Source organism: Delphinus delphis, chromosome 15, assembly GCF_949987515.2.
Source record: "Delphinus delphis chromosome 15, mDelDel1.2, whole genome shotgun sequence".
Lineage (NCBI taxonomy): Eukaryota > Metazoa > Chordata > Mammalia > Artiodactyla > Delphinidae > Delphinus > Delphinus delphis.
The window spans coordinates 30069718-30089897 of record NC_082697.1 but is presented as its reverse complement, the minus strand read 5'-3'; the positions used below and the strand labels follow the sequence as shown (position 1 = coordinate 30089897).

Here is a 20180-nt window from a genome sequence, read left to right as displayed (position 1 = left end):
ATATTACATGGAGCTGGGAGGTCTCTGTTAGACCAATGTCCTGAACCTGGTTCTCCCAACTCAGAGGCACAAGCATGACACCTAGCTGGAGCACCAAGACCCTGTCAGCTACACAGCTCTTAAATAATGGAGAAAAAGAAAGAAAGAAAGGGGTGGGGGGGAGGAAGGAGGGAGGGAGGGAGAGAGAGAATGAAGGAAAGAAAAGGAAGGAAGGAAGGAAGGAAGGAAGGAAGGAAGGAAGGAAAGTAATAATAAAATAAAATAACATTATTAAAATTTAAAAATAATATTAAAAAGTAATAAAAAAAAAGAAAAAAGAGAGCAACCCAACCGAAAAACAAATCTACCAATGATAACAAGTGCTAAAAACTCTACAAAAAAAATACCAGACAGACAGAACCCTAGGACAAATGGTAAAAGCAAAGCTATACAGACAGAATCACACAAAGAAGCATACACATACACACTCACAAAAAGAGAAAAAGGAAAACATTTTATATATATATATATATATATATATCTGTATATATTTTAAAAATGGAAGAGAGCAACCAAATCAATAAATCTACCAATGATAATAAAGTCTAAATACTAAACTAAGATAAACATAAATCTGGAACAGATTAGATACAGAAGGCAAACCCCAAGTCTACATTGCTCCCAAAATCCACTGCCTCAATTTTGGGAAGATTCGTTGTCTATTCAAGTATTCCAGAGGTGCAGGGTACATCAAGTTGATTGTGGAGATTTAATCCACTACTCCTGAGGCTGTTGGGAGAGATTTCCCTTTCTCTTCTTTGTTCACACAGCTCCTGGGGTTCAGCTTTGGATCTGGCCCTGCCTCTGCATGTAGGTCACCTGTTACAGGACGGGGTTAAAGTAGCAGCTGATTAGGGGGCTCTGGCTTACTCAGGCCAGAGGGTGGGAGGGGTATGGAATGCGGGGTGAGCCTGCGGTGGCAGAGGCTGGCATGACGTTGCAACAGCCTGAGCCGTGCTGTGCGTTCTCCTGGGGAAGTTGTCCCTGGATCATGGAACCCTGGCAGTGGCGGGCTGCACAGGCTCCCAGGAGGGGAGGTGTGGATAGTGACCTGTGCTCGCACACAGGCTTCTTGGTGGCGGCAGCAGCAGCCTTAGCGTTTCATGCCCGTCTCTGGTGTCCGCTCTGATAGCCGCAGCTTGCGCCCGTCTCTGGAGCTCGTTTAGGTGGTGCTCTGAATCCCCTCTCCTTCTGTACCCCGAAAGAATGGTCTCTTGCCTCTTAGGCAGTTCCAGACTTTTTCCTGGACTCCCTCCCGGCTAGCTGTGGCGCACTAGCCCCCTTCAGGCTGTGTTCACGCAGCCAACTCCAGTCCTCTCCCTGGGATCCGACCTCTGAAGCCCAAGCCTCAGCTCCCACGCCCCACCCATCCCGGCAGGTGAGCATACAAGTCTCTCAGGCTGGTGAGTGCTGGTCAGCACCAATCCTCTGTGTGGAAATCTCTCCACTTTGCCCTCTGCACTGCTATTGCTGTGCTCTCCTCCGTGGCTCCGAAGCCTTCCCCTGCCATCCCCTGTCTCCACCAGTGAAGGAGCTTCCTAGTGTGTGGAAACTTTTCCTCCTTCACAGCTCCCTCCCAGGGGTGCAGGTCCTGTCCCTATTCTTTTCTCTGTTTTTTCTTTTTTCCTTTGCCCTACCCAGGCATGTGGGGAGTTTCTTGCCTTTGGGGAAGTCAGGTCTTCTGCCAGCATTCAGTAGGTGTTCTGTAGGAGTTGTTCCACATGTAGATGTATTTCTGATGTATTTGTGGAAAGGAAGGTGATCTCCACGTCTTACTCCTCCACCATCTTGAAGGTCTCTCATAAGCAGAGGTTTTGATTTGACAAATCTTTTTTTCTTTTTTAATAGAACTAAGGGTAAAACTTTTTAAAATAAGCTGGACATTAGAAAGTTCCCAAATTTGTTAATGTGCGCAGTTCTTTTTTTTTTTGGCCTCACTGTGTGGCTTGTGGGATCTTAGTTCCCCGACTAGGGATTGAACCTGGGCCCACGGCAGTGAAAGAGCTGAGTCCTAACCACTAAACCACCAGGGAATTCCCATTAATGTGCCCAGTTCTAACTGTATGTTTCCCAAGTTTGCTTTTAGAAACCCAGAGTGCATCCCTCTATATACATATAATTTTGAAATGGTTGTTAAGTTCCTGGATCTGACATAGGGCAAGCCACAGCAGCCTATTTTTATTATAGGTGAACCTTGAAGAAAGGCCTTACATGTTTTCTTAGGTCAAACTCCCAAGGCAATAGAAATAAAAGCAAAAATAAACAAATGGCACCTAATCAAACTTATAAGCTTTTGCACAGCAAAGGAAACCATAAACAAAATGAAAAGACAACCTAACGGAATGGGAGAAAACACTTACAAACTATACAACCGACAAGGGCTTAAGTTCCAAAATATACACAGTTCATGCAACTCAATATCAGAAACACAAACAACCAAATCAAAAAATGGGCAGAAGACCTAAACAGACATTTCTCCAAAGAAGACGTACAGATGGCCACAAGTACGTGAAAAGATGTTCAGCATCACTAATTATTAGAGAAATACAAATCAAAAGTACAGTGAGGTATCTCCTCTCAGCAGTCAGAATAGCCATCATTAAAAAGTCTACGGGGACTTCCCTGGTGGTCCAGTGGTTAAGAATCCACCTTCCAATGCAAGGGACTTGGGTTTGATCCCTGGTTGGGGAGCTAAGATCCCACATGCCACAGGGCAACTGAGCCCACATGCCACAACTACAGAGCCCACGCGCTCTAGAGCCCGTGCAGCCCAACTAGAAAGAAGCTCGCGTGCCGCAATGAAGAGCCCACGTGCCACAACAAAAGAGCCCATGTGCTGCAACTAAGACCTGATGCAGCCAAAAATAAATAAATAGTTTTTTAAAAAATCAAAAGTCTACAAATAACAAAAGCTGGAGAGGTTGTGGAGAAAAGAGAACCCTCCTACACTGATGGCCAGAATGTAAATTGGTGCAGGAACTATGAGAGGGTCCTCAAAAAACTAAAAATAGAACTACTGTATGATCCAGCAATCCCACTCCTGAGCATATATCTGGAGAAAACGCTAATTCAAAAAGATACATGCACCCCAATGTTCATTGCAGCACTATTTACAATAGCCAAGACATGGAACCAACCTAAATGTCCATCAACAGAGGAATGGATAAAGAAGATGTGGTACATATATACAGTGGAATAGTACTCAGCCATAAAAAAGGAGTGAAATAATGCCATTTTCAGCAATGTGCATGGACCTAGAGATTATCATACTAAGTGAAGTAAGCCAGAAAGAGGAAGACAAATACCATATGATGTTACTTATATGTGGAATCTAAAATATGATACAAATGAATTTACTTACAAAACAACAGACTCACAGATGTAGAAAACAAACTTACGGTTATCCAAGGAGAAAGGGGGTGAGGGAGGGATAAATTAGGAGTTTGGAACTAGCAGATAAAAACTACTATATATAAAATAGATAAACAACAAGGTCCTACTGTATAACACAGGGAACTATATTTAATATCCTATAATAAACCATAATGGAAAAGAATATGAAAAAGTATATATGTGTATACATTTATATGTATGTATATATATATATATATATATATATATATATATATATATATGTACTTATACAGAAGATAGAAGTGGAAAAGGAAAAAAAAGAATTTTCTCCATTTTTCTGGGAAAATTCCAAACCTAGGCAGAATTCTGAAGTGAGCATGTCATGTGAGATTTCTCCCCTTCTCTGAACACATTTTTCTTGTTTCTTTCTTTACTACAGACCTGGCACCCAGTGCCTTGTTGAATTAGACTGAAGTGCACAGTGGTGTGCTTGATGTAATGTGGCCAACAACCTGTTCCAGTAGATGATGCTAACCAGGAAGGGAGATGAATTTGCCCTGTCAGGTCTCTTGGTGTGTTCTGTATGGACTGCCTCCCTCCTAGAGTAAATACATCAACTTAAAAGAGGAACATAGAAGATTGCAGATGAAAAAACAGACAGTAATATACATGCTGTGAGCATTTGCGGGCAGCATCACATAGATAATGTAAGAGCAGAAGTCACGTTTTAAGAGATCTGAAAAGTATTCCAGAGAAGTTGGATGAAGTAACAAAATAAAGCATAAAGCTCTAAGAAAGAGGGAAATAATGTTAAAGATACAAAAATGGAGGATAAGTTGAGAATTCACAGAATATACTTGAAGAGAAGAAAAAATTTTTAATAGGGAATGAAATAAAAGAAGCCAGATAAATGAATGAGAATGTTTAAACAGGTTCCAGGTATTGATCATGTTATGTGTATGTTAGTTATACATGTTTCCAATGAACAGATGTATAGGACAGTAGACACAGAGGGTTTTTTCCATGATTATATGAAAGTAAAAGGTGAAAATAAAAAAAGAACAATGGTGTGAATGAAAGAGGCCATGTGTATCCACTTGCTTTATCTTCCCTCCTGGCTTAATGTAGGAACCCACCTGGGCTAGGCTGCGAGCTTGGACTTGTGTTTCCTTGGCCCAAGAGGACTGGCACATATCAGCAGATGTCTCACCATAAAAGGGGCTTCACCACTTCAGTCTGTGTTTTTGTTTTTGTTTTTTTTCGATACGCGGGCCTCTCACTGTTGTGGCCTCTTCCGTTGCGGAGCACAGGCTCTGGATGTGCAGGCTCAGCGGCCATAGCTCACGGGCCCAGCCGCTCTGCGGCATGTGGGATCTTCCCGGACCGGGGCACGAACCCGTGTCCCCTGCATCGGCAGGCGGACTCTCAACCACTGCGCCACCTGGGAAACCCCAGTCTGTGTTTTATATATATATAAATTTGTTTATTTATTTTTGGCTGTGTTGAGTCTTCGCTGCTGCGCGCAGGCTTTCTCTAGTTTTGCGGCAAGCGGGGGCTGCTCTTCGTTGCGGTGCACAGGCTTCTCATTGTGGTGGCTTCTCTTGTGGCAGAGCACGGGCTGTAGGTGCACAGGCTTCAGTAGTTGTGGCGCATGGGCTCAGTAGTTGTGGCTCGCAGGCTCTAGAGCGCGGGCTCAGTAGTTGTGGTGCATGAGCTTAGTTGCTCTGCGGCATGTGGGATCTTCCCGGACCAGGGCTTGAACCTGTGTGCCCTGCATTGGCAGGCGGATTCTTAACCACTGAGCCACCAGGGAAGTCCCACCACTCCAGTCTTGAGCACCTTGGAGTTCCTGCTTTCCCTTAGATTTTGACTGGGGCAAAATATGGTGAGTGAATCAAGCTACACGTTTCCTCTGCTGAAGGCTTTAAAAAAATAATAGGTAGAAAGTGTTCCACTGAAGAAAGACTTAAAAATGGAAAGGAACACCCAGGACATGGTGAAATGTTCTTCCATGAAAACAATAACAACACCTGAATAGGATAACCAGGAATTTTGTGTAGAAAGAAGTATCCAAAAATTAACCATAAAATTGATATATTCAAAGATGAAGTTAATGATCTTTAGGAGACACCAGCTGTAGATAATAGAATAACTAGGACAAGCTAGGAATGTAACGTGAATCTATATAGCTGTTTAAGAGTCTCTCACCTACTGAGAGACTAAAAGCTAAACACAAAAGAGTACATACTGTGTGATTCCATTTGAATATGAAATTCTAGAATAAGGAAGATTTATCTGTAATGATGGAAATCAGATCAGTGGTTAGGAGTGGTGATTAACTGCAAAGGGGTACAGGGAATTCTCTGGGGATAAAGAAATGTTCTGTATCTTGATTAGGATGGTGGTAACAAGTGTATATTCATTTGTCCAAACTCTTTGACCTATACACATGGGTGCATTTTTAATGTAAATTTATGTCTCAGTTTTTTAAAAAAGATTAACAAAGTCTAAGATAATTTTTTCTTAGAAAGTTTTTCTTGGATGTCTTGTATTAATAAGAAATATATGGTTTTTAATGGTTTGTGAACCACAAATTATAAAACACAGCAGTCTAATTACTGGTGTCTCGTTTTCTGAGCATTTTTGAAGCAAAAGTAGAATACTAACTACAGGGAAGATGCTGATGTATTGTCCAGGGAGCAGGAACTGGTCTAAGAAGAATGAGGCCACCAAACACACTTCAAGAAACACTGCTGCATGGTTAAGGATCCGCCTGCCAATGCAGGGGACACAGGTTCGATCCCTGGTCCGGGAAGATCCCACATGCCACAGAGCAACTAAGCCTGTGTGCCACAACTACTGAGCCTGTATTCTAGAGCCTGCGAGCCACAGCTACTGAGGCTGCGTGCCACAACTACTGAAGCCCGCGTGCCTAAAGCCTGTGCTCTGCAACAAGAGAAGCCACTGCAAGGAGAAGCCCACACACCACAACAAAGAGCAGCCCTTGCTTGCCGGAACTAGAGAAAGCCTGCACGCAGCAACGAAGGCCCAATGCAGCCAAAAAAATAAACAAATAAATTAAAATAAATACATTTATTTAAAACAAAAAAAAGAAACACTGCTGCAGCCCATCTAACTGTGGTGTACTATGTGAAGCTCTGGTCCTCTGTGGGGCCAAATCTCTGTCCCTTTTGTATCTTGGTGAAAAATCCCATTGCTGATAAAAAAAAAAAAAAAAAAAAAAAACTCAGATATTTGTCTATTTCTTTTTTTTTTTTTCTTTTTGCGATATGCGGGCCTCTCACTGTTGTGGCCTCTCCCGTTGCAGAGCACAGGCTTCGGACGCGCAGGCTCAGCGGCCATGGCTCACGGGCCCAGCCGCTCCGTGACATGTGGGATCTTCCTGGACCGGGGCACGAACCCGTGTCCCTTGCATCGGCAGGCGGACTCTCAACCACTGCGCCACCAGGGAAGCCCCAACTTTTACATTTGTAATACCTAAATAGCAAAGAATGCTCATTATGATGGTGTTGAATAGTAGCTTTCTTTTTAAAGGTTGTCTTACTTTAAAAGATTGTTCATACTCATGCTGAAAAGATATTATAATGAAAATATTATAAAATTAATATATCACTAGACCAGGATTAATATCTTGCAATAATACACCATCTACTTAGACTGTTGGGACAACATATCAGTTGTAGCTAAGCAATTCCATTTACCAAAAGAAAGGGGGGAAATTCCTAAAATGTGTTCTGTATCAGCATATCCCCTGCCAACTCCCATTCTTCTGGTAATGGGTTGTAAGGCCCTAACAAGAAGAGTGGACTCACAGGAAAGTTGTCAGCAGTCAGACCCCAGGAGCACTGAGGCAGATGTCTCTTCCTTCTGATGACAGTACTACCTCTAATACTCCATGTCTGTGTCTCTGTTCAGAATACCCCCAGAGTTTGTTGGTGGTGCCACCCAGTACAAGGACCCCTACAGTGTAGCATTCTCACACCACTGGCTCACTCCCAGCTGGCCTATATTGATAGTTGCCTTTGGCCAAGATAGGTTTCCTGCCTCTGGTGGCCAGGTTGGCAGGTCACTTGACACAAAGCTTAGCAGTGTGTGCAGAGGAGCTCCTGAGGAAGGAGCATTTGGTTTGGTAGAATCCTCTACAGAGACTTGATCTTTGCTAGGGCATCTTTTATGTTATCTACTAATTTTTTTAATGTCATCCCTCTCCCCGACCCCTCGCCAAATGCACACACACACACACACACACACACACACATTATAGCCTTAGTATTTTGCCCTCTTAGAGTTTTCAGACACTTCAGTATCTATCATCTCATTTTATCCTTCCAGGAATCCCTTGAAGATAGGATAAGAATTGTCCCATTGATAATGGGACAGATGGACCAAGTACTGACATCTAGCTAGTGACATCCTGGGAACAACACAGAAAGTTGCTGACTGCAAACCAGTCCCTTTTTCCACCATAAAAGTTTCCATCTGTTTGCCTATTTCTTCTCTATTAGCCCTCCCAGGATGTACATTTAATCTCTTATTTCCTAAGGTGAGAGTTACTTTACCAAGCCAAATTTGTCTGGTGAGGGGTATTTCTAAAGGACTGAAAGATAGTCATCTAAGTCTTGACTGTAGGAAGAGTCATTAAGTGAAGCCCTGTCAGCAGTATGGAAGAGTTATATTTTGGCAGCTGTAATTTTCTTATAGCTGTACAATATATGTGCTAGATATATTTAGTAAAGTACTGCTTAACTCCTTCCTTCTCTTCCAAGAATATCTGAGTGTAAGAAAAAGGAAATTATATATTTGAATAAAAGCACTTGCAGAAAATGGTTGAATGTTCAAAACTAAATATTATCCATTATTTATGCTTGGAATTCCTTAGGCGTTTCCATGGGATGAAGTAGGTCTTTACAGTTCCTGGTATAAGTTATTAGAAGTTGGAAATTAAAGTAATAATAACACTGAGGCTTCAGATACAACCAGTCAGTATCTCAATGTTGTCTATAATATAAATATACTCTTCCAGGAACCAACAAGGACACGAAAGATCTGCAAACACATTTGTAATGTACCTTGTATAAATAAAAGTAGAAGCATTTTGTTTGGAGGAGTTTAGTTTTGTTTTGATTTTGGCAGTAGTCATAGTTGTAATCCAGTTACCATTATGTGGTCTTGATAATCAAGACTGGTAGTTGCTCTTTATTTTGTAATGAATCAAAATGACAAGGAAAGTTCAAGCATGAAGGTATGATGAGCCACTTTATTACTATAGCTCATCACCTAAAGAACGGGGCAACCTCCATGCGTGGAATTTTAACTGTGTAGTGATCAGTACGTAGTAGCAATCTAATTGACAAAAATAGTCCCCTTTTTAGTGTTTAAACAATATTTGCTGTTTTTTTATTATAAAGACTAGAGCATATGAGCCAAGGGCACTGGCTTTGGAGTTGGAGAGGCCTTGACTCCCACACATACTTGGTCAGTCATGGCTATGTGACCAAAACTCTAAGTTTTGGTTTCCTTATCTATAAAATGGGGGAGATGTTATGGTACCTATAGAAATTTTATGTAAGAATTAAATAAAATAAAGTCAGTAAAATGCTTAGAACAAGGCCTGATTTTTTTTTTTTTTTTGGCCGTGCCACGCAGCTTGCAAGATCTCAGTTCCCTGACTAGGTATTGAACCCCTGCCCCCAGCAATGGAAGCACAGAGTCTTAACCACTGGACCGCCAGGGAATTCGCCTGAGTCTGATTTAATAAAGTGTTTTTAAAAAAAAAAAAAGAAGAAAATCAAAATGGCTAGTAAACCACAAGTCATTATTAACATTTTGATATGTTGGCTTTCAGGCTTTTTTCTGCTACACACACACATACACACAAACACACACACACACACACACACACACACACCCCTACATGTACACATATATTTCCATATATAATCCACCTTTTTTTTAACCCTTTGCAAAATCGGAATCATATTTTATATACAATTTATATCCTGCTTAATTTTCCCATATATCTTTATTAAAATTTAAAATTTATTGAAAACAGGTTTTCTTGACCAAATAATATTGTAACATATGACTCTATATAATTATTTAATCATTATCTCGTGAGACATCTAAGTTATTGCCAATATTTTACCATTATAAATATTATTACTTTAAAGGTTAAAGAGTTTTTAAAATCTTAACATTTTTTTTCCTTTTTACTTCTTTGACGTTGAACATTTTCATTTATTGATGTTTATTGATTATTGGCATTATTTCAGTGAAATAATGCCAGTACCTCTCTGTGAATACCTTTTTGTAAAGCTTTTTAGGTAGGATCTCAAGCTTCTGGAGTAGTGCCAGGTACATAATAAGTACTGAATAAATATTTGTGGCATGATTAATGAATTAATGGCACGGATATTAACCCTGTCTATCATATTTGTTTCAAGCCTTAAGGAAAAATTTGCCTTTGTACATGCACAAAGATAATGCTATCTTGGTTTTTAGTCTTTATAACCTAATTTTTTCCCATTCTTTTCTTTCCCCACAGTTCATCCATGAGCTCGGATTTCCCACATTACAACTTCAGGATGCCTAATATTGGATTCCAGAATCTGCCACTCAACATATATATTGTGGTTTTTGGCACTGCTATATTTGTCTTCATCCTTAGTTTACTCTTCTGTTGCTACTTGATTAGGTAATCAATTTTCATTCTGTGTTGCTTCAGTATATGTTAAGCAATCAATAATAAATCAACTTTCTGCCCTTAGGATAAAATGTTTTATACATATGATAATTAGCAAATTTTCTAAAATTAAGGTGGCTTAACATTTTAACCTTCTGTGAGTTACTAATCAGTAAAACACCTTTATTCAGTCTTCAATTTTATCTGCTGAGGAGGTATTTTGCACTAGAGGAGAAAATTGTCCACATTTGTTTTCCTAACGTATTAGAACCTAACCTAATAACACTTACGTTATTGTCCCCAAGATTTAATCTACTTTAACAGAAATTTCAAGATTGCTTTTCAGGAGGGTGTTAGCTACAGTCATTAGGGATCAGAAAACAATGTCCAAACAAGATACAAGACTTTAAACAGATTTTTGTGGTTTCTCAAGAATATCTGAAGCTTCCATTTGTTGGTGAATTGGTCAGGTGTACAGGTGATTGATTATCTGCATAAAACACTATTCGACAAGCTCTGTAGCACATGTACACACAAGTGATAAAGGATAAAATACCCACTAGAACGAGTAATGGATTTGGCCAGTAAACTTTCATGGTTGACTGACTCATAATTGTTTAAGCAAGCATTTTTCTCTTTCTAAGGTTTTTTTTTTTCTTAGTTATATATATACATATATCCCCATATCTCTTCCCTCTTGCATCTCCCTCCCTCCCACCCTCCATATCCTACCCCTCCAGGTGGTCACAAAGCACCGAGCTGATCTCCCTGTGCTATGTGGCTGCTTCCCACTAGCTATCTACCTTAGGTTTGGTAGTGTATATATGCCCATGCCTCTCTCTCGCTCTGTCACAGGTTACCCTTCCCCCTCCCCATATCCTCAAGTCCATTCTCTAGTAGGTCTGTGTCTTTATTCCTGTCTTACTCCTAGGTTCTTTATGACATTTTTTTTCTTAAATTCCATATATATGTGTTAGCATACGGTATTTGTCATTCTCTTTCTGACTTCATTCTGTATGACAGACTCTAGGTCTATCCACCTCATTACAAATAGCTCAATTTCGTTTCTTTTTATGGCAGAGTAATATTCCATTGTATATATGTGCCACATCTTCTTTATCCATTCATCTGATGATGGACACTTAGGTTGTTTCCATCTACAGGCTATTGTAAATAGAACTGCCTTGAACATTTTGGTACAGGACTCTTTTTGAATTATGGTTTTCTGAGGTTATATGCCCAGTAGTGGGATTGCTGGGTCATATGGTAGTTCTATTTGTAGTTTTTTAAGGAACCTCCATACTTTTCTCCATAGTGGCTGTACCAATTCACATTCCCACCAGCAGTGCAGAAGTGTTCCCTTTTCTCCACACCCTCTCCAGCATTTATTGTTTCTAGATTTTTTGATGATGGCCATTCTGACTTGTGTGAGATGATATCTCATTGTAGTTTTGATTTGCATTTCTCTAATGATTAATGATGTTAAGCATTCTTTCATGTGTTTGTTGGCAGTCTGTATATCTTCTTTGGAGAAATGTCTATTTAGGTCTTCTGCCCAGTTTTGGATTGGGTTGTTTGTTTTTTTGTTATTGAGCTGCATGAGCTGCTGGTAAATTTTGGAAATTAATCCTTTGTCAGTTGCTTCATTTGAAAATATTTTCTCCCATTCTGAGGGTTGTCTTTTGGTCTTGTTTATGGTTTCCTTTGCTGTGCAAAAGCTCTGAAGTTTCATTAGGTCCCATTTGTTTATTTTTGTTTTTATTTCCATTTCTCTAGGAGGTGGGTCAAAAAGGATCTTGCTGTGATTTATGTCATAGAGTGTTCTGCCTGTTTCCTCTAAGAGTTTGATAGTTTCTAGCCTTACATTTAGGTTTTTCATCCATTTTGAGCTTATTTTTGTGTATGGTTTTAGGGAGTGATCTAATCTCATACTTTTACATGTACCTGTCCAGTTTTCCCAGCACCACTTATTGAAGAGGTTGTCCTTTCTCCACTGTACACTCCTGCCTCCTTTATCAAAGATAAGGCGACCATATATGTGTGGGTTTATCTCTGGGCTTTCTATCCTGTTCCATTGATCTATATTTCTGTTATTGTGCCAGTACCATACTGTCTTGATTACTGTAGCTTTGTAGTATAGTCTGAAGTCAGGGAGCCTGATTCCTCCAGCTCCGTTTTTCGTTCTCAAGATTGCTTTGGCTATTCGGGGTCTTTTGTGTTTCCATAAAAAATTGTGAAATTTTTTGTTCTGGTTCTGTGAAAAATGCCAGTGGTAGTTTGATAGGGATTGCATTGAATCTATAGATTGCTTTGGGTAGTAGAGTCATTTTCACAGTGTTAATTCTTCCAATCCAAGAACATGGTATATCTCTCCATCTATTTGTATCATCTTTAATTTCTTTCATCAGTGTCTTATAATTTTCTGCATACAGGTCTTTTGTCTCCTTAGGTAGGTTTATTCCTAGATATTTTATTCTTTTGGTTGCAATGGTAAATGGGAGTGTTTTCTTGATTGCACTTTCAGATTTTTCATCATTAGTATATAGGAATGCCAGAGATTTCTGTGCATTAATTTTGTATCCTGCTACTTTACCAAATTCATTGATTAGCTCTAGTAGTTTTCTGGTGGCATCTTTAGGATTCTCTATGTATAGTATCATGTCATCTGCAAACAGTGACAGCTTTACTTCTTTTCCGAATTGGATTCCTTTTATTTCCTTTTCTTCTCTGATTGCTGTGGCTAAAACTTCCAAAACTATGTGGAATAATAGTGGTGAGAATGGGCAACCTTGTCTTTTTCCTGATCTTAGAGGAAATGGTTTCCGTTTTTCACCATTGAGAATGATGTTGGCTGTGGGTTTGTCATATGGCCTTTATTATGTTCAGGTAAGTTCCCTCTATGCCTACTTTCTGGAGGGTTTTTATCATAAATGGGTGTTGAATTTTGTCGAAAGCTTTTTCTGCATCTATTGAGATGATCATATGGTTTTTCTCCTTCAATTTGTTAATATGGTGTATCACATTGATTGATTTGCATATATTGAAGAATCCTTGCATTCCTGGAATAAACCCCACTTGATCATGGTGTATGATCCTTTTAACGTGCTGTTGGATTCTGTTTGCTAGTATTTTGCTGAGGATTTTTGCGTCTATGTTCATCAGTGATATTGGCCTGTTGTTTTCTTTCTTTGTGACATCCTTGTCTGGTTTTGGTATCAGGGTGATGGTGGACTCATAGAATGAGTTTGGGAATGTTCCTCCCTCTGCTATATTTTGGAAGAGTTTGAGAAGGATAGGTGTTCACTATTCTCTAAATGTTTGATAGAATTCGCCTGTGAAGCCATCTGGTCCTGGGCTTTTGTTTGTTGGAAGATTTTTAATCACAGTTTCAATTTCAGTGCTTGTGATTGGTCTGTTCATATTTTCTATTTCTTCCTGATTCAGTCTTGGCAGGTTGTACATTTCTAAGAATTTGTCCATTTCTTCCAGGTTGCCCATTTTATTGGCATAGAGTTGCTTGTAGTAATCTCTCATGATCTTTTGTATTTCTGCAATGTCAGTTGTTACTTCTCCTTTTTCATTTCTAATTCTATTGATTTGAGTCTTCTCCCTTTTTTTCTTGCTGAGTCTGGCTAATGGTTTATCACTTTTGTTTATCTTCTCAAAGAACCAGCTTTTAGTTTTATTGATCTTTGCTATTGTTTCCTTCATTTCTTTTTCATTTATTTCTGATCTGATTTTTATGATTCTTTCCTTCTGCTAACTTTGGGGGTTTTTTGTTCTTCTTTCTCTAATTGCTTTAGGTGCAAGGTTAAGTTGTTTATTCAAGATGTTTCCTGTTTCTTAAGGTAGGATTGTATTGCTATAAACTTCCCTCTTAGAACTGCTTTTGCTGCATCCCATAGGTTTTGGGTCGTCGTGTCTCCATTGTCATTTGTTTCTAGGTATTTTTTGATTTCCTCTTTGATTTCTTCAGTGATCACTTCGTTATTAGGTAGTGTATTGTTTAGACTCCATGTGTTTGTATTTTTTACAGATCTTTTCCTGTAATTGGTATCTAGTCTCATAGCGTTGTGGTCGGAAAAGATACTTGATACAATTTCAATTTTCTTAATTTTACCAAGGCTTGATTTGTGACCCAAGATATGATCTATCCTGGAGAAGGTTCCATGAGCACTTGAGAAAAATGTGTATTCTGTTGTTTTTGGATGGAATGTTCTATAAATATCAATTAAGTGCCTCTTGTTTAATGTATCGTTTAAAGCTTGTGTTTCTTTATTTATTTTCATTTTGGATGATCTGCCCATTGGTGAAAGTGGGGTGTTAAAGTCCCCTGCTATGAATGTGTTACTGTCGATTTCCCCTTTTATGACTGTTAGTATTTGCCTTGTGTATTGAGGTGCTCCTATGTTGGGTGCATCAATATTTACAATTGTTATATCTTCTGTTGGATCGATCCCTCGATCATTATGTAGTGTCCTTCTTTGTCTCTTGTAATAGTCTTTATTTTAAAGTCTATTTTGTCTGATATGAGAATTGCTACTCCAGCTTTCTTTTGGTTTCCATTTGCATGGAATATCTTTTTCCATCCCCTTACTTTCAGTGTGTATGTGTCTCTAGGTCTGAAGTGGGTCTCTTGTAGACAGCATATATATGGGTCTTTTTTTTGTATCCATTCAGCCAATCTGTGTCTTTTGGTGGGAGCATTTAGTCCATTTACATTTAAGGTAATTATCGATATGTATGTTCCTATTCCCATTTTCTTAATTGTCTTGGGTTCATTATTGTAGGTCTTTTCCTTCTCTTGTGTTTCTTGCCTAGAGAAGTTCCTTTAGCATTTGTTGTAAAGCTGGTTTGGTGGTGCTGAACTCTCTCAGCTTTTGCTTGTCTGTAAAGGTTTTAATTTCTCCATCAAATCTGAATGAGATCCTTGATGGGTAGAGTAATCTTGGGTGCAGGTTTTTCTCCTTCATCACTTTAAATATGTCCTGCCAGTCCCTTCTGGCTTGCAGAGTTTCTGCTGAAAGATCAGCTGTTAATCTTATGGGGATTCCCTTGTGTGTTATTTGTTGTTTTTCCCTTGCTGCTTTTAATATGTTTTCTTTGTATTTAATTTTTGACATTTTGTTTAATATGTGTCTTGGCATATTTCTCCTTGGATTTATCCTGTATGGGACTCTGTGCTTCCTGGACTTGATTAACTATTTCCTTTCCCATATTAGGGAAGTTTTCAACTATAATCTCTTCAAATATTTTCTCAGTCCCTTTCTTTTTCTCTTCTTCTTCTGGAACCCCTATAATTCGAATGTTGGTGCGCTTAATGTTGTCCCAGATGTCTCTAAGACTGTCCTCAGTTCTTTTCATTCTTTTCTCTTTATTCTGCTATGCAGTAGTTATTTCCACTATTTTATCTTCCAGGTCACTTATCCGTTCTTCTGCCTCAGTTATTCTGCTATTGATCCCATCTAGAGTATTTTTAATTTCATTTATTGTGTTGTACATCGTTGTTTGTTTCATCTTTAGTTCTTCTAGGTCCTTGTTAAATGTTTGTTGCATTTTGTCTATTCTATTTCCAAGATTTTGGATCATCTTTACTATCATTATTCTGAATTCTTTTTCAGGTAGACTGCCTATTTCCTCTTCATTTGTTAGGTCTGATGGGTTTTTATCTTGCTCCTTCATCTGCTGTGTTTTTCTGTCTTCTTATTTTGCCTAACTTACTGTGTTTGCGGTCTCCTTTTTGCAGGTTGCAGGTTCGTAGTTCCTGTTGTTTTTGGTGTCTGTCCCCAGTGGCTAAGGTTGGTTCAGTGGGTTGTGTAGGCTTCCTGGTGGAGGGAACTAGTGCCTGTGTTCTGGTGGATGAGGCTGGATCTTGTCTTTCTTGTGGGCAGGTCCACGTCTGGTGGTGTGTTTTGGGGTGTCTGTGGACTTATTATGACTTTAGGCAGCCTTTCTGCTAATGGGTGGGCTTGTGTTCCTGTCTTGCTAGTTGTTTGGCATAAGGTGTCCAGCACTGTAGCTTGCTGGTCGTTGAGTGAAGCTGGGTGCTGGTGTTGAGATGGAGATCTCTGGGAGATTTTAGCCATTTGATATTATGTGGAGCTGTGAGGTCTCTTGTGGACCAGTGTCCTGAAGTTGGCTCTCCCACCTCAGAGGCACAGCACTGACTTCCTGGCTGCAGCACCAAGAGCCTTTCATCCACATGGCTCAGAATAAAAGGGAGTAAAAGTAGAAAGAAAGAATTAGTACAAGAAAGAAAGAAAGGAAGAAGGGAGAGAAGGAGGGAAGAAGGAAGGAAGGAGGGAAGGAAGGGAAAAAAAGAAGGAAATAAGGTAAAATGAAATGAAGATAACATACAATAAAGTTATTAAAATAAAAAATAATTATTAAGGAAAAAAATTTTTTTAAAAACGGACAGATAGAACTCTAGGACAAATGGTGGAAGCAAAGCTATACAGACATAATCTCACACAGAAGCATACACATACACACTCACAAAAAGAGGAAAAGGGGAAAAAATCATAAATCTTGCTCTCGAAGTCTACCTCCTCAATTTGGCATGATTTGTCATCTAAAGGAGGGAAGGAAGGAAAGAAAGAAAGGAAGGAAGGAAGAAAGAAAGGAAGGAAGGAAGGAAGAAAGGAAGGAAGGAAAAAAGAAAGATGGTAAAGTAAAATAAAATAAAGTTATTAAAATAAAAAATAATTATTAAGAAAAAAAAATTTTTTTTTAAAAAAAGGAAGGATAGAACCCTAGGACAAATGGTGGAAGCAAAGCTATACAGTCAAAATCTCACACAGAAGCATACACATACACACTCACAAAAAGAGGAAAAGGGGAAAAAATCATAAATCTTGCTCTCAAAGTCCACCTCCTCAATTTGGGATGATTCGTTGTCTATTCATGTATTCCACAGATGCAGGGTACATCAAGTTGATTGTGGAGCTTTAATCCGCTGCTTCTGAGGCTGCTGGGAGAGATTTCCCTTTCTCTTTGTTCTCACACTCCCAGGGGCTCAGCTTTGGATTTGGCCCCGCCTCTGCGTGCAGTTCGCAGGAGGGCGTCTGTTCTTTGCTCAGACAGGACGGGGTTAAAGGAGCAGCTGCTTCGGGGACTCTGGCTCACTCAGGCCGGGGGAGTGAGGGGCACAGAGTGCAGGGCGAGCCTGCAGCGGCAGAGGCCGGCATGACGTTGCACCAGCCTGAGGCGCGCCATGCGTTCTCCCGGGGAAGTTGTCCCTGGATCCCGGGACCCTGGCATTGGCGGGCTAAACAGGCTCCGTGGAAGAGGGGTGTGGATAGTGACCTATGCTCACACACAGGCTTCTTGGTGGCGGCAGCAGCAGCCTTAGCGTTTCATACCCGTCTCTGGGGTCCATGCTTTTAGCCGCGGCTCGCGCCCGTCTTTGGAGCTCCTTTAAGCAGCGCTCTGAATCCCCTCTCCTCGCACACCAAGAAACAAAGAGGGAAGAAAAAGTCTCTTGCCTCTTCGGCAAGTCCAGACTTTTCCCCGGACTCCCTCCCAGCTAGCCGTGGTGCACTAACCCCCTGCAGGCTGTGTTCACGCCGCCAACCCCAGTCCTCTCCCTGCGCTCCGAGGGAAGCCCAAGCCTCAGCTCACAGCCCCGCCCACGCCAGCGGGGGAGCAGACAAGCCTCTCGGGCTGGTGAGTGCCGGTCAGCACCGATCCTCTGTGCGGGAATCTCTCCGCTTTGCCCTCCGCACCCCTGTTGCTGTGCTCTCCTCCGCGGCTCCGAACCTTTCCCCCTCTGCCACCCGCAGTCTCCGCCCACTAATGGTCTTCCTAGTGTGTGGAAACCTTTCCTCCTTCACAGCTCCCTGCCACTGGTGCAGGTCCCGTCCCTATCCTTTTGTCTCTGTTTATTCTTTTTTCTTTTGCCCTACCCTGGTCCGTGGGGACTTTCTTGCCTTTTGGGAGGTCTGAGGTCTGCTGCCAGCGTTCAGTAGGTGTTCTGTAGGAGTTGTTCCACGTGTAGATGTATTTGTGGTGTATCTGTGGGGAGGAAGGTGATCTCTGCGTCTTACTCTTCCGCCATCTTCCCCTCCACTCTCTAAGTTTTTAAATAGGGCCTAATTTTCGTCTTTTTTTTCATTTCAATACTTTAAAAAAATTTTTATTTTATATTGGAGTAGAGTTGATTAACAATGTTATGTTAGTTTCAGGTGTACGGCAAAGTGATTCAATTATACATATACATGTATCCTTTTTCAAATTCTTTTCCCATTTAGGTTTATTGAGCAGAGTTCCCTGTGCTATACAGCAGGGGTCCCCAAGCCCCAGTATTGGTCCGTGGCCTGTTAGGAACTGGGCCGCACCGCAGGAGGTGAGCAGCGGGTGAGCCAGTGAAGCTTCATCTGTATTTACAGCCACTCTCCATCACTGGCATTACTGCCTGAGCTCCACCTCCTTTCAGAAGAGCAGTTTCTCATAGGAGTGCAAACCCTATTGTGAACTGCGCATGCGAGGGATCTAGGTTGTGTGCTCCTTATGAGAATCTAATGCCTGATGATCTGAGGTGCAGCTGAGGCGGTGATGCGAGTGCTGGGGAGCAGCTGCAAGTACAGATTATCATTAGCAGAGAGGTTTGACTGCACAGAAACCATAATAAATCAATGTGCTTGAATCATCCCAAAACCATCCCCCACCCCAGCCCAGTCCGTGGAAAAACTGTCTTCCACAAAACCAGTCCCTGGTGCCAAATAGGTTGGGGACTGCTGCTATACAGTAGGTCCTTCTTGGTTGTCTGTGTTAAATATAGCAGTGTGTACATGTCAATCCCAAACTCCCAGTCTGTCCCTCTCCCCCATCCTTCCCCCCAGTAACCATAAGTTTGTTCTCTAAGTCTGTGAGTCTGTTTCTGTTTTGTAAATAAGTTTGTATCATTTTTTTTTAGATTCTGCATATAAGCGATACCATATTTGTCTTTCTTTGTCTGACTTATTTAGATGATAATCTCCAGGTCCATCCATGTTGCTGCAAATGGCATTATTTTATTCTTTTTTATGGCTGAGTAATATTCCATTGTATATATGTACTACATCTTATTCATTCATCTGTTGATGGACATTTAGGTTGCTTCCATGTCTTGACTATTGTAAACAGTGCTGCAATGAACATTGGGGTGCATGCATCCTCTCAAACCATATTTTTCTCTGGATATATGCCCACGAGTGGGATTGCTGGATCATATGGTAGCTCTATTTTTAGTTTCTTAAGGAACCTCCATACTGTTCTCCATAATGGCTGCATCAATTTACATTCCCACCAACAGAGTAGGAGGGTTGCGTTTTCTCTACACCCTCTCCAGCATTTATTGTTTGTAACCTTTTTGATGATGGCCATTCTGACTGGTGTGAGGTGATATCTCATTGTAGTTTTGATTTGAATTTCTCTAATAATTTGTGATGTTGAGCATTTTTTCATGTGCCTCTTGGCCATCTGTATGTCTTCTTTGGAGAAACATCTGTTTAGGTCTTCTGCCCATTTTTTGATTGGGTTGTTTGTTTTTTTGATATTGAGCTGCATAAGCTGTTTGTAAATTTTGGAGATTAATCCTTTGTCAGTTGCATTATTTGCAAATATTTTCTCCCATTCTATGGGTTGTCTTTTCATTTTGTTTATGGCTTCCTTTGGCATGCAAAAGCTTTTGAGTTTGATTAGGTCCCATTTGGGTTTTTTTGTTTTTATTTCCAAATAGGGCCTAATTTTCAAAGCCAAAGCTGAGACTGTAAAAATTTTTACACCGTATTCAAAGAGCTTTATGGAATGAAAGAGAAGAGAATTGAATTTTATTAAACAGCTATATATCTAACAGTTTTTAGTGTTTGCACAGTATATGATTATGTTAAGATAAATACCATCATCAAATATCTTTCAGCAATAATTTATTGTTGCCACTAGTGTTTTGGGGGCACTCACTGATGGTCAAATTCAAATGAATTTAGTGTGTAATTTCTGATTTTCTGATAAGTTAATTTACATTCTTCATAGAAAGTGAATTTTTTTTATAGATGAATCTTTTCTGAAGTTCTCAAAACTGTAATTGCCTCTTATATGCTGTCTG

General features: G+C 40.3%; 1 protein-coding gene across 2 annotated transcripts in view; it reads left to right on the top strand.

The window, feature by feature from the left end:
* RNF24 (ring finger protein 24) overlaps positions 1-20180 on the top strand; it is a 140598-nt gene that overhangs the window by 81670 nt on the left and 38748 nt on the right. The window contains exons 1-2 of one of the 2 annotated variants that reach the window (XM_060031177.1): positions 5192-5278; positions 9959-10108. In XM_060031177.1, the coding sequence (XP_059887160.1) occupies positions 9966-10108 (143 nt within the window). In that variant the 5' untranslated portion in view covers positions 5192-5278; positions 9959-9965. Of the gene's footprint in view, positions 1-5191; positions 5279-9958; positions 10109-20180 lie in introns of those variants that run through there. The other variant, XM_060031179.1, reaches the window with a different exon arrangement.